The 15,135-nt window shown below is 30.7% G+C and overlaps 3 protein-coding genes across 5 annotated transcripts in view; 1 reads left to right on the forward strand and 2 right to left on the reverse strand.

The window, feature by feature from the left end:
- Nucleotides 1-857: 857 nt before the first annotated feature.
- Nucleotides 858-1,487, reverse strand: LOC111493479. The gene has a single exon (XM_023143185.1). It carries the CDS (start codon nt 1,485-1,487, stop codon nt 858-860), a length of 630 nt encoding a protein of 209 aa, XP_022998953.1.
- Nucleotides 1,488-8,700: 7,213 nt separating this feature from the next.
- On the forward strand, nt 8,701-12,378 carry LOC111493850 (protein phosphatase 1 regulatory inhibitor subunit PPP1R7 homolog). Of its 2 annotated transcripts, XR_002720070.1 has the most exons (8): nt 8,701-9,123; nt 9,444-9,674; nt 10,018-10,164; nt 10,284-10,426; nt 10,517-10,631; nt 11,557-11,686; nt 12,025-12,093; nt 12,271-12,378. XR_002720070.1 is itself a non-coding variant. In XM_023143747.1 (7 exons), exons 1-6 carry the CDS (start codon nt 8,827-8,829, stop codon nt 11,644-11,646), a joined length of 1,023 nt encoding a protein of 340 aa, XP_022999515.1. In that variant the 5' UTR covers nt 8,701-8,826; the 3' UTR covers nt 11,647-11,686; nt 12,025-12,294. The 2 variants fall into 2 exon arrangements, 1 of the variants encoding a protein (XP_022999515.1); XM_023143747.1 differs by having other exon boundaries at nt 12,025-12,294.
- Nucleotides 12,379-14,205: 1,827 nt separating this feature from the next.
- Nucleotides 14,206-15,135, reverse strand: part of LOC111493813 (SNW/SKI-interacting protein-like) — a 5,715-nt gene continuing 4,785 nt past the window's right edge. For both annotated transcript variants that reach the window (XM_023143684.1, XM_023143683.1), the window contains exon 4: nt 14,206-14,349. The gene's annotated coding sequence lies outside the window, so the exon portion shown is untranslated. The remainder of the gene's footprint in view (nt 14,350-15,135) is intronic.

Genomic DNA, 15,135 nt, shown 5'->3' on the forward strand with positions numbered 1-15,135 from the left:
TCAGACTAAGATAAATGATCATATATTACGAATGATAAAATATTCATAAAATGTCGTACCAAATATAACTATATTTTATTTTTCTTTTAAATTATTTAAGCAATAAATGGTATATATTCAAATTAAATGTAAGCAAATGATTCACATAATATCACTTCAGCCATTTATTCTACTTAATCCAAAACTAGTGGATGAAACAAAAGGAATCAAAATTTCTGTCGATTTTCATTAATATTACATGTCAATTTTTAAAACTTTGAACCTTTTATTTCAAATTTAAAATTTTATAATATTTAATTTTAAAATATATATATATAAGTCTACCATGGTTGGATGTGTTTGAACCTATGCACCGCTCACTCAAAAAGAAAAAAAAAATACTGCTCACATCTATTATTCTTATAATTATAAAATTTTAGTTAAAAAATTATTAAGGCTAATTAACCATTTAATAATAATTTAAAATAATTTAAAATTCACAAACAAATTATATAACCGATAGCTTAGTCTCAGATTCATAGCCTTTCCTGAAATATTATATACTAAAAATGAAAAAAGAAATGTCACTTAAATTAAAACATAAACTCTAAAACTTAAATAAGATTCACAACTAAAATTTATTGAAATTACTTGAGAAAGAAAAAAAAAAAAGTAAAAGATGAAGAAAAAGGAAGTAATTATCCAAACTTATAGATATAAACTGCTTGAGCTTTGAAACTGACATGGCTGAGAATCAATCACGTCTCTCGAGGCCATTAGACACGTCAATTCGACGTTCATTAATGGCGATGTGTAACTGTAAACAACAAGCAGATTCATCGCCAAACGCCGATCGGAAAAGCTGTAAGAGTTCGATTTCATCGGCACAGTGTGTTCCGAAACGGCGATTCATAAGCTGCTAAGCTTTTCTCCAGCCGTAGATCTGTGTAGAACTTCTTGATGAATTCCTCGGCTGCTTTATCGACGATCTGACTGTCACTGTCGTCCTTGAGAGAAAACGGTGAATCTGTAACACGCAACTGCCGTACAACTAGCGGACTCTTTCCAAATCCAGGCAACGGCACTAACGGCGACGCCTCAGATTTCTGATCGCTATGAAGAATATCAAGAACTCTCTGGACGGCCGTAACGGTGGAGAAATCGTCGTAGCGGTAAGATTTGGGGAAATAATGGCGGTTTTGGTGTTTTCGATGTTTGTTGAAGTAACGGAACGGATACGCAGGACTGTTACTGCAACTGAATTCGTAATCGCGCGTTGAGATGTAGGAATTGGCGATGTCAATCGTTTGGCAACTGAAAGCAGATCCGTGATGAAATTCCACGAGATTTGCCATCGCTTTTCCTGCGAGTTTGCTTCGTTTGAGCATTAAATGAAGATCGAACACAATCTTGCTTTTGTTTAGCCCTTTCCTCAACATGAACACAACCGCTCTCAACACGTTCCATAGCTTCTTCTTCACTGCCGGCCGAATCGGCTCAATTTCCATCGCTAACAAATAAACAGAAAATCAGAGGAAATGCGTAATAATGCCGCCTTGTTCTTCCTCGCTCTGAATTAGAAAGAGAACTGATTTCTTTTTTTAATTTTTTCCTGTTTTGAGGAGATTGAACTTGATCCGAGCGGGATATATAAAGGGAACTAATGGTACATAGTGAGGAATATCATCCCAATCTCGTTTACAGCGCGTGTTTTCAACTAAGAAACAGAAGCTCGATAAAGTTAATGTTGTTTTACACGCGCTTATCGAGCGAGTTGGTGTGAGATTTGTCTTTTATTTCGTTATGAATAGCCAAAACAAATAAATAAAATATCTAATAAAAAGGCTAATATTTCTTGGGGGTTTTTTTTTCCCCCCCTTAAAAGAATTGAAATCAAATTAAAATGAAATTCCCTTGTATATGAATTAAAAAAGTTGGACTTCCCTTGATGTGTCCCAATGATTACATAAATCATGATCCACCACCTTTGCCCAAATATCAAGTTACTAGGTGACATGAACTCCAAGTTTTAAAGTTTTTGATGATTAGCTTCTTGAAATTTCCCACCCATCATTTTATTCCAAAATAGAATTTTTTTTAAAAAAATTAAAATTATAAATTTAATAAATTTTAAATTTTAAATTTGTGTTTCATAAATTAATAAAATTTTAAAAAAATGTTCAAGTGATGGAGCTTCTATCAAATATATAATTTAAATTAAATACCGGATTAAAAATCTAAAAAAAAATTAGACATTTTTCCTTCATTTTAGTACATATTTGACATAAATTTAAAATTTAAAAAATTAAATAAAAATAAACTAATATAATAATATTATAAATTATAAGACGAATAGTATTGTATTATAAATTATAGGTCGAATAGTTCAACCTAGTGATAATTTAACTAATTAAAACTTTATTTAAAAAAATTAATTCAAATATTAATTTCCTTACTTGAATTCTCTACCATTTTAGTTTTGTGTTTTCAATGGTTTAAATTTAATTTATTTACTTTTAACACATCTTATATTTAACCATTTATACTTAATTTGTATTGAATTTTTTAAAATAATAATACTAATTTTCATTCAATGAGAAATATATTTTAAAAATTTATAAAGGGAAGTTTATATAAACTATATATATATATATAGAACTAAAAATATACGGACAGATTTATATATTTAAAAGTATCCTTACTAAAATAGAACTTAAAATGATATTTTAAGCCTAATTTTATTAATTAATATGGAGACCACTCGGATTCAAAGAAGAAAACAATAATAACAAAAGATATCTAAAGTAGCAGGCCATGTGACAAATTACACATGAAAGAAGGATAAAGTGCAAATTTGTTTTTTATTTTCCTTTTTTGTGCCTTAAGGAAAAAGGAAATACAAGAATTAAACGAAGGGGAATCTAATTTTTACTTTTTTTTTTAACAAATACTATTAATAAAAAAAAAAAAAAAAAAAAACAAACAAGGCATTTCTGAACCGGAGTGTCTTTTCACGTGGAAGAGTGTGTTCGTCAAGGAGCTTTTGGGTTATTTTATCGATCCTAATGTTGCTTCGTTTTTATGAGACAGGAACCAGTGGACGGCTCTGGATTATTCCCTTTGGGTCCGGTTGCATGGGAGCCCGAAGGAGGTGGCGCGGTTCTGGTTTCGGTGACCACGGTCGCAAAGCAGATTCGGTCATCTCTTCACGAGTTTCGGGGTGGACAAGATGGATGATGCGAGTCCTGCCCCACTCTCCTGGGGTGTTGGGGCTGTGTGTCCGGTTTGTGGGGGCGCTGGTGGGTCAGGTTTCTCGGCGATTGGCATGGTGGATCCCTCTGTACGGTACTACGGTGGCTCCCTCCACCGGGAATTTTTTTGGGTGGAATCTCCCCTCGATCCGATAAAAATAAATAGAGCATTTTGTAGAGATAGATAATGAAATAGTTGGTGAGACTGAAGTCCGATTAGCCTATACCACAAGCATTTGTATTAAATATAATAAAAAGATAATATCATTCCATTTAATATTAATGCATCCTATTTACATTTATCTTTTAAAAATTAAATGGGGAATTACATTCATTTTAACCCTCCCTTAGTTCCAACTCGTATGAAACTTTTATATGTTTATGACAAAAAAATAATAACAATAATAAATAAATAAATAATAAATGGGTCACAATAAATGTCCAAGGAATAAAATTAAACCCCTAAAACTTGATGGATTAAAAAAATAATAATTAATTAACTTTAACAACTTTTAATACTCAATGCGAAATTGAATAAACTAACCGAATAAATAGTTACTCCCAATTTACTAAATAGTTTTGTTAAAGTAGAAGACAAATTTAATATTCAAATTCAATAGGGGAGAGACTTGACCCAACTTCTTTCATTTTCCACCTTAAATGCATTGCAAGCGCTACAAAATATAATATCCAATAAAAATAAATAACTAAATAACTAAATAGAAATAAATGAAAGCTTAAAGAATGTTCTCCGCTGCGTTTTATACCACACGCCGCCCTCGGCAGCCAGCTTTAGAAAGTTGGCAGATTAAATTTCAGAACCTAACAAAATGACACGTGTCGTTTTATTACGCTTCGGAAAAACTTAAATATTAATTTTTATTTATTCAAATATTTATACCTTATAGTTTATGAACATAATACTTTAATTGTATTATTAATCTTGTAAATAATTCAATCGCATAAATACAATAAATTTCCTATGACTTACTGCTATTTAAAATAGTATTAAATATTTAGTACAACCTTTGAACTGAAATTCTCTCATTTTATATCTTTGTGTTATGTGAATTATTTATGACGTCGTCGCTTTGAGTTTGTTTTATTTTAATGCTTTGGATATATCCGATAAAGGTCTATTAATCTCATCATGACTGTTATTTATTTCAATTATTTTGATTCTTTTATTAAAATTATTCTACCTAACTAATATTTGATCAATTATTTCCATTTTTTATTTATAATCTTTGTTAACATTTTAAAAATAAGTACTAATAAAAAGTTTAAATATATATTTTAAGTTTTTATTTTTTTTTTTAAAGTATTAATAAATTTTTTAAAAGCTTAAAGAGTATTTTTGTAATATTTTAAAATATTAAGAGTAATTTCGAACCATCGACCCTTAATTTATTCAAAGCTCATTATTATTTTATAAGATAAATACATTATATCCTCTACCATACTCGATAGCATATTAAATGACGGTCGACATATTAATGGAAACAAATTTAGGACAATCAACTTCTCAACTAAAAATTTCCATGCAGCAGCAACAATAATAACTATAATTGATTTTGCCCATAAGTCTTCCTTCATAGAACTATTAATCATTAATTTTCGGAAGAAAAAACAAAACAAAATTAAAATATTAAACAGTGAAACGACGTCGTTGAGTTTGATAATTACGGCGGCCTACGACATTGAAAGTTGATATATTATATTATGTGATCATAAAAATAAGAGCTTAATTATATTTGAAATGAAAACCAACCCACGAAACGACTTGTACTTCTACTTTTTATTTTAAATTTAATCTATTTAGATTTTCTATTATTATATACAAATAAAAGAATTTCTTCAAAATACTCTGAAATATTAAGCCATTTCTATTTTTTTTAATAAAATTAAATATGGTCGTGGACAAAATAAAAGACAAAATTATTTATTATTATTGGTGTTATAAATAAATAATAATTAAAAAAAAGCCAATTTTGAAATTTTGATTTGGAGCCACTACAATAATGGGAGTGAAAGCTGTACTTGAATGTGAAATTGTGGAGAGAGACCAGTTTTCTTTTTTTTCTTTTTTTTTTTTTTTTTTTTTTTTTTTTTTTTTTTCTCTTTCCCACTCAGTATATATAATATGTATTTAATATATATTAATTTTTTAATAATAAAGCAAGAATGGGCGTAGGACCGTTTAGCTGGCCGGTTCACTTTCGCTATTAAATTCTGTTTTTTTATTTTGAATATCCGTAAATAAATTAATATTTATTTTATCGATGGTAGAAGATAAGGATCCCGAGGCATTTTTTGAGTCTCTTATTCTTGTCTCATTCTACGAAAATTCATTAATGACATAACAAGGTCACGTTGAAATAAATATAGAAAGCAGTACCACCTTCATAGAAGCGCTACAACAATAAAATTTTAAGTTTAACTTAACGGGTTAATATAGCAACGTCCCTCCACCTGTCTACTAGCTACTAAAATTTTCTAAATTAGAGCCTCGAAATTAGGTCCTTTTGGTTTGATATCTAAGTTATAAGATTAAGGATCGATGAATTTTGTATAATTGCTCAATGAAGATGAAAATCATCTCGGTTTAGGTCCTTTCATCTTTCTCTAAAGGCCATACTTTAAAAATATCTTTTTCAAAAACCGACCTTCGTGGGCCAATAAGGTAGCTGGTGTGACTGGGTACGCTACCCAGAAGCCCTAAATGTATATACTAATAAAGAGATGGCTTGCTTTCCTCCTTCCCTTCACCTCTAGATCAACAAAAAAGACTGGCCTAAAAGAGGAAGACATTTTTTAGGTTTGAATCTTATAAGAGTGAATTTTACGAGAATATATCAAAATTAATAATTTAGTTATTTTCAATATTTATTAGTCATGGTTGGAATAATAAAAGATTCTATAAATACGAAATAAGATATTTTATTATAATACAAAGAAATTAACGGTATAAAAAGTAATAATAATTATCCAAATAATAAAGGACTGGCTTCCACCTGCCAACCCAATCACAATGAATTAAATAAATGGCGAAAAAACAAAAAACCATCATGAATAAGTATACTTTTTTGGGTTAATGCAACATTATGATATAATTATTGAGCAATTAAGGTTTGGATAACAATTTGCTCTTTCACTAAAGCGTTACTTTTTCAGGCTAAAAGAGAACCCCAAAACTGTTACTCATATGGGACATCATCATTGTTTGGGTAAGCATGCTTCTAAAGAGGAACCCAAAGTCAAACTTTTGTTAGAAACTCTTCGTAAAGCTATTTCCATTAGCTACAGATTCCTAGCTTTTTCATTAATTAATTATATGGCCAGGAAAAATTAAAGCAATCAATAAAGATTTAATTTTTTTATTTTTTTTTATTTTTACTTTTCACTTTAGCAATATAAAAAATAAAATTTGAAAGATTTATTGATTATAATATGTTGTATTAATATTTGAATGGTCACTTTTTCTTTATTTAAATATTGTTTTCTCGATATTTGTGCTAGAATGAATGTTTCAAAACCCTAATATTGATTGGTCTAAATATTATTGTGAGATCCATATCATATCGGTCAACTTCTCCCTACTCAAGGCTATGTCCTGTGAGTCGTTGTTATTACTCTCTTGCTTGCTTATATGACGTCTCTTTCAAAAATCTCTCTCTGCCCTCGTTTTCTAAAACCTTCTCTTAATCTGAGGCCAGAGGCTTGAGCATGCCGCTTGGCCGTAGGCGACGTAAGAACGAATTGGTTTAGCTCACTTGTCGTTGGAAAGTGAATAATACACAATCGCAAGTCTACTGCAATCAAGAGTGCGATTGTGACAAAAGGGTGTGAAAACCTGTCTCTAACAGACCAGTTTTAAAAAACTTGAGAGGGAGCTCAAAAAGGATAATATTTGACAGTAGTGGACTCGGACTCTTATAAATGGTGACAGAGCCAATGAGAAGGCTAAGCTCGAAGGGGGTGGACACGAGGCGGTGTGCCAGTTCTGACGCTAGGCTCTAAAGGAGTGGATTGGAGGAGTGTCTCCCACATCGATGGAAAGTGGATATTTGGAAAATATAAGGACTAAAATGAAAAAACGCGTAAGGTTTTGATATTGAAAATTAATTTATCGTCAATGGAAAGTGGATGGAAAAAGCTGGGTTGTTTTACAGAAAAATAACGAAGGAACTTACGTTTTCGATAAATATTTCATGAATCACGAAAGAAGTTAAAATTTTTCTCAATCGAGGATGTTGGATTGGAAATATGAGTTCGCTCATCATATTTGAGTCAACGTATCAACTCGACTTAATAATGATCCAGTAGGGTCGAGTCTCCTTATTGAACTAACCTGTTTTATACCAATTTAAGTATAATTCAAATATTTTAAACATATATTATTGTTGTTACCTCGATAATCAGGCGTTTTTGTGATTGATTGTTTTTGTATAATATCATTTTAGTTTATACACGTCAATCAAATATACGATAATCACAATCTTTACAATTCACATCAAGTATATCAAATGAGTCACCGGCAAGTCTTTTTCACTTATCAATCAATGTTCATTTAATATTCATACATTAGGTAGATATTTGAATTTATATTTTTCGACGAGTTTAAGTTGCGTGGACTTAAAATTCTTACATGTTAGATTAATAATCATATATAATTGAATGAACTATATAGTATATATAAATAATAATTTGATTAAATGTTCTAAAGTACGGTTCTCTTGTTTCCACATGCCTTTTATTCTATGGTTTTAATACCTTTGATTTGACAAGAAAAAGAATGCAAAATCTATACGTATTTCAAACTATTTCGTCAAAAGAATTACGCATTTGTAAAATACAATAAGATGTATTTTGGATTTGATTTTATTTTTTCTAAATTCAAATATTTAAATTTATCTTAGTACATGAATCTTAAAATAAATTTTTATTGTCAATTTAAAATAATAAAATATGTTAAAAAAATCTAAAATAGGACATTAAATGGGTCGATTAAATTTTTAAATGCATAAAAAACGTACTTATAAGTATTAAAAACTTATTTCACTTCTTAATACATAAATTTTATCTCGTTTTTTTAATACATAATAATTTTAGGTATGTATCGAGAAATAATAATATCAATCAAATTTCTTTAATTTAAAATTTAAATGAATAGATCTTATCGTGCATTAAATTAAAATTAATTTATCTTATCTTGTTTTACAATTAAAATTTAATTTTAGGGATCTTATTTTGTTTAGATTTAAAATGGTCGGGGTATTTCAGTCATTTGGTAAATTCGATTTAATATTAAAATATTATATTTTTCCATTTTTACAATAACAAACAGGCCCAGCCTCAAAGAAGACATTTGGGCCTTTCTTAATGGGCCTAGTTGTTTGCAAAGCCCATCATGTGAATTGGGCCCAAACAGTTAAGACTAGGGAACCCAGACACCATTAAGACTGAAAGAGAGCGGTTCTTGAACGCAAACTCAGAACTCCATTTCCAATTAATCGAACACAGGCAGAAGCTCCGGTTTTCTGCGAAACAAGCTTCAGCTTCAATCTTCTTTGCCGTCTGGATTTCTAGGTTTCGCATGGACGCTGTATACGAATCATCGTCGGTTTTGGAATCGAAGGAGGATGATCCGATGATAGTAGATGATCTCAATTCTACGGTTCTCGATCTCACCAGCTTTCAGCTCCACGACCTGGACTCTATTGAGTTGCCTTCGAGTTTAATGGAATTGGACCTGACGGCAAATCGACTTTCGAGTTTGGACTCTCGGATTGGAGAGCTCTCGAACCTGAAGAAGCTCTCTCTTCGTCAGAATCTCATTAATGATGCTGCGGTTGAATCGCTTTCTCGCTGGAACGCTCTGTCAGGTCTCGAGGTATTCAATCGTTCCTCGTTCGTTTTTTAGAAAATTAAATCAGAATCGACGGAACATTGCTTCTAATTACAATGCAGAGATCTATTTTTACGTTTTTTTTTTTTTTTTTTTTTTTTTTTTTTTTTTTTTTTTTTGTTGTTGTTGTTGTTGCTGCTGNATGCGTCTGTGAGTTTTAAAGATATATCTATGTTCTTATGTTGCTCGGTGAGTGTTCTAACTTAATCACATCATCGAAAATGTTGCTCGACGATCCTTTAAGTGAAGCAATTCTAGAATAATGAAAGACCTTGCTATATTTATTATTATATTCGTTGTTATAGGAACTTATTCTCAGAGACAATCAAATGACGAAAATTCCTGATGCGAGCATATTCAAGAGGCTTTTGGTATTTGATGTTTCTTTCAACGAAATCACTTCGTTACATGGCTTGTCCAAGGTCTCCGATTCACTGACGGAACTATATGTATCTAAGAATGAAGTTGTTAAAATGGAAGAGCTAGATCACTTCCATCAGTTACAGATTCTTGAGCTTGGTTCCAATAGACTGCGGGTTTGCTCTCTATATCTTTTGTTAAAAATCTTTATTGTATCAGTTATCTCACAGTATGAATATTAGGTATAGCTTCTAGTCAGAGCTTTCTATATAACTATTTGTCTTAGGAAGGTGAATATATGATCATCCGTGCTTTACTTTATTTCACACGGTACTCTTTACTTGTAGTTAAAGGCTCAATGCTCATGGTGAAAGAAAAAAAACTTAAAAATAATACAGGCATTCTCTCCTGAAGAAGCAAACAGATAAATTTTAGTTTGTTTCTCCAGAATAGACTTGTTATTTTTCAAATATTTTTGGATAATAACATTGTGATTGAAGTTTCTACACTGCTTTACAGGTAATGGAGAACTTGCGAAACTTAGTGAATTTGCAAGAGCTATGGTTAGGGCGTAACCGGATCAAGGCAGTAAACCTTTGTGGACTAAGATGTCTCCAGAAAATTAGTCTGCAAAGCAACCGTTTGACTTCAATGACAGGATTTGAGGTATGGTACTTGATTATGACAGAATTTTGTTGTTTCAATTTGCACAATAAACATCCTGGTGTATTCAATCGCTGCTTTGCACTCTCCACAACTTTTTTGTTCTTTTCCCAACCTGTCAGGGCTGTATTGCTTTGGAAGAACTATATCTGAGCCATAATGGAATTTCAAAAATTGAAGGCATTTCAACGTTAGTCAATCTTCGTATTTTGGATGTTTCATCGAATAAGCTAACGAGTGTGAGTGGCACTGAAAAACTGACACGGTATCACAAATTCCCTAGCTTCATCTTATGCAACATGCTTATCTTTCCTAGAGTGATAATCTTGAACCTTCACTGGATCTATGTTTGCAGTTTAGAAGATTTATGGCTTAACGACAACCAAATTGAATCACTTGAAAGTATTTCTGAGGATGTTGCAGGTTCAAGAGAGAAACTGACAACCATCTACCTTGAGAACAATCCATGTGTAAGTTTCCATACTCAAGAATGTTCATAACTTAAAAATTTTCTTTCAACTTGGTAAGGCCAGTATGACCTCTAGTTTCTGAACTGTTGGCGCTTCAATAGTGTGATGATGATATCTTTGGGGCTTAGTATAGGTTTCTTCATGTTTCATATTTCAGCTATGACTTCTGAGGGAAAAGTATAGGTTTCTTCATGTTTCATATTTCAGCTATGATAGTTTTCTGAGGGAAAACTATCATAAATTTTCTATGCTTCTCAATTCCTTGATTTGGCATCCTAGCTTCCTCTTCTGCTTTCCATATCTGAAATTGTTATCTCATTTCCTTATAACTATCCTGCGAACTTAAATAAAAGAGTTTTTGTAAGATGAAAATGAAATCCAATTTTCGTACTAGATATGTGTATATAACACTATAACTCCTTTATTAGCATTTTATTTGATATGCTGCTTGAATATTTCTTGTCAGTTTTGAAGCCGTAGAAATCTAAAATAATACAAATCTTCCCTGCAACTCCTCTAAACCGCGATTTTGCCTCTCCGAGGGCGGGGGTTGGCATTTTAGACTTTTTAAGGTTCTGTTTGATAATGATTTTGTTTTTTTTTTTTTTTTTTTGTTTCTGAAATGTATGCTTGTTTTCTCTTACTTTCCCTACAATGGTAAGAACCTTTTGAATTCTTAGTTAAGTTCCAAAAACAAAGATATATTATTTTTTATTCAAAAAACTTGGGTAGAAAGGGAAGACGAAAACAACGAAACTTATAGGTAGGGTAGTGTTTATAAGTTTAATTTTCAAAAAACTCTAAATCAAATACTAAATAGCTGCTATGAAACGGAATCTTTGATCTTAGTTATTTCGTCAGCCATAAATATTGAATGGATCTTTCTGTTCGCGTTTTCATGACAACCGATGGTCTTTTTTTGCAGGCAAAGACTCCAAACTATTTTGCCAGACTAAAACAGATTTTCCCAAACATACAACAAATTGACTCGGAGATCTTTACAAAGAACTTTTGAGAGTACACTGCAGCTTCTCGTGGACAGCGATAATATACAAGTAACATACTTCCACCTTCCATTCTTTCACTGATTTAGTTAATTTTTTATTAAAACATTATGGGCAAATTAAAACCAATTGCATGTATTAGGGGTATTTTGTGTAAAAATTAGTCGATTTCTATTTTTCCGGTTGATCATAAATTTTGCTCCTAATGTGTTAATTTTGTTGAATATTTTAACAGAGAGGCTACAAAAATATCTCTTCTGCTTATAAGAGCAATCAAATATTGAGTAAAATTGGAAATTGTGAAAAATTGTAAGAGATTAATTTAAATACTAAAGAAATCGAGTATCTGACTTATTAATTATTTTCCTTCTTTTGGATCCTTTCGGCAGGTCAATTATGGATAAAATGCCGAGGAAACTTTATTCGTTTGTGGACTTCTGCCCTGCTCTCTTTTTAAGGTTCTGTGTTAAATAATTAGTACTTATTTAACCAAATTTTGCATGTTATTTGGAGTCCAAAAATTTGTTTGTGGAGTTTGAATTTGGAGTTCTAGAGGGGTATTTCAATGTTCAGTGGTCTAGTTCCAAGTCTAACGTCTTATTTTCTGAATTGTAAATTTTTCTTGAGTGGGCCAGCTGAAAATGTCGTTTTTGCCCCCTACGTACCCAAAGGAAAACAGCGGCAGCAGTAGTGTAAAACCAAGGGAAGGGCCGTACGAGTGCTACAAATATTGTCGATTGCTAGCTTGGTCTTGCTCTTTGTCAGGTGAATGCTCTATTTCCGCATCATTCACTTGAATTTTATAAAAAAAATAACTGTTTTTATTAAGATAAAACGTTCTTTCTTAATAATGAAATTTATAAACACTATTTATGTCCATAAGTTTTTGGATTTTGTTATTCACTTTCTACTCTTGCCAAGTTTTGAAAATTAAAAGAAAAAATAGTTTATAAACTTATTTTTGTTTTTAGAATTTAACTAGTAATTTAAGTGTTTTAAAGGGGAAATTAGGGGAAAACCAGAATAATTTTTTAAAAAACAACTATTAACAAAATTGAAAATTGTTCGTGATTTGTATATCTTATTTAAACCTTTATTGGTGATTTTTTTAATTTTTGAATTTGTAAAAAACATATCATTCATTGAATGAAAAATATCAGATGAGTATGACATTGTTTTACTTTTTAAAAAAATTGAAAATTGTTTAAAATGAGTGTAAATCGTAGATATTTGATGTGATCGAAAACTGAATTAAAAATAGAACGAAAAGATTTTCCACTTTATTTGTTTCCGTGAGTTGATGCGATCGCGTCATGTCTGAGTCAATAGCTATTTGAAATTGTAGTAAGCTAGTGTTATTGGATTTTAAAACTTGATTAATAGAAATAAAGTTCTATGAACCCAAAAGTACTTCATCTATTCATGTCTTATAGGAAAAATATTTTATTTTATTTCTGCTTATTTTAAGAATATAGGTCTATCGATGACCATATTCCGTTTTTCAAATATAAAAAAATTAGGTTCCCTAACTACCATATTACTTTAAAAAATTGCAAATACAAAATTTATTTATTGACGAAGCCTTCGAGTTTGATTAGATTTAAAGTTTTCATTTATATGTAGTAGATTATTATTGTTTTGTCTAAAATATACTAGAACACAATTACAAGTTTTACGTACGTTAAGAGAAAATTTGAAGTTGAGTAGGCATATTATTTAAATTTGAGAAACATTTTAAAATATGCAAGTAAAACTAAAAAACAGGTTTCTATAGACCAAATTCAGATTTTCAAATGTTTATTTATTTATTTTAAATCGACGCCAGGGAGAACTCTATTTTAAGTTTATACCCCACTAACTTACCTTACTTAATTTTTTCTAACCAATCCGCCCCCAACTTATTTTTGTCTCTAATATAGTTAAGAGTAAAGAGTGTCAATTTGATATTCTATTTTAAAATTAAAAGAAGGTAAGGTTGAAAGAGTAAAATTTTAGAGAAGAGAGAAGATGCGGTCAAATGGATAGAAGTCGCAAGGGAAGAAAAGATGGTTTGAAGAAAAATATGTTAGAAGGGAGGCAACCCAAATTATGAAAAAGGATTTACCCTTCTGTTTTGTTATCTACTAAAATTGAAATCGTGATCAAATAAGGAATGTGAAGAGAATAAAAAAGGTTCGTTCAAAAGAAAATATGATTTAGCTCAAAAGCTCAACTTTGATATAAAATAAAAGAAGTTAAAATGACAAACACACTAGAAACTCTTTGGAAATATGATAACTTTCAAACAAAGGCTTAATAACTTTGTCTTTTGTTTTTAGACTTAAATTACCATTTCATGAAATAGAAAAACAATCAGTTTTTATTCAAAATAAATAAGCAGAAAACTGTTATCAAACATTAGTCAAATAATTTATATTTTAGAAAACAAAAAACAGAAATTAAAAATGTTGTAGCATAAATTTGAAAATCGATTATAACAAAATAAATATAACAGATCAATAATCAAAGGAGGATTTAAACTTTTTTTTTTTTTGGGGGGGGGGGGGGGGGGGGGGGGGGGGGGGGGGGGGGGGNGGGGGGAGGGAATGGGAATACCTGGCGGCATCTTCGCCCTCCAGAATCAATGATTCCCTGGTTTTCATATCCTTCTCTACGTGTTTTTAAATGATTTTCAGATAGATGGGTTGTGACGACCGTTGATCCTCGTTAGTTTCCTACGAACAAAGGATTTCGGTTAATGAAGAGCAATAGAGAATGAAGATCCAAGGTCATTCTCTTCTCAGTTCCATTTCTTTTTCCTTCGGAGACAGTTGTTGAAGCGATCTGTCTGTTGAAGAAACGAGAACTGTTTGACATGGAAGATAAGGGAGCTGTCCTAAAGAATGGATTTGGTTAAATAAAATGCACAAAGCAAATATTATGATGCTGAAGAAGAAACAATAGATTATAGTTCGTCAACCACAAAACAGATATTGACATTCAAATCTTGTCCGAAATGGGGTTCGTTGTAAAAATGATAGATTCAAGCATAGTATACCTAACTAAGAAAGTTAAAAAATGGACAGATTAGAGTTGTAGCTTTGAAGTACTAAAAAGGCCGACAAATATCCATGAAGTTTTCATTAGTAAATTGCGTTCGGATTCTGCATGCAAATCCATGGCTATAAGTGGAGAGTAAATTGTACACGCTTGAATAAAAACAAGGAAATTTATATTAAAAAAAAACTATATGGCAAAAAATACCTTTATACTATTGAAAATTGCAATATACTCCTTAAAAAACGTTTCAAAACTCATCTTAAAATAGAAATTCTTTTTAAGATTTTCAATAGAAATTGAGATTTTCTACACCCTTTTAACTTTCTCCCACATTTCACTGATATCTTGAAACATTTAAGAGAGGTTAAGTAATATTGCAATTTTTTTTGTGCAAATTAGCAAAAAAAAAAAAAAAAAAAAAAAAAAAAAAAAAAAAAAAAAAAAAAAAAAAAAAAAAAAAA

The sequence above is a fragment of the Cucurbita maxima genome, unplaced genomic scaffold (genome assembly GCF_002738345.1).
Source record: "Cucurbita maxima cultivar Rimu unplaced genomic scaffold, Cmax_1.0 Cma_Scf00019, whole genome shotgun sequence".
Classification (NCBI taxonomy): domain Eukaryota; kingdom Viridiplantae; phylum Streptophyta; class Magnoliopsida; order Cucurbitales; family Cucurbitaceae; genus Cucurbita; species Cucurbita maxima.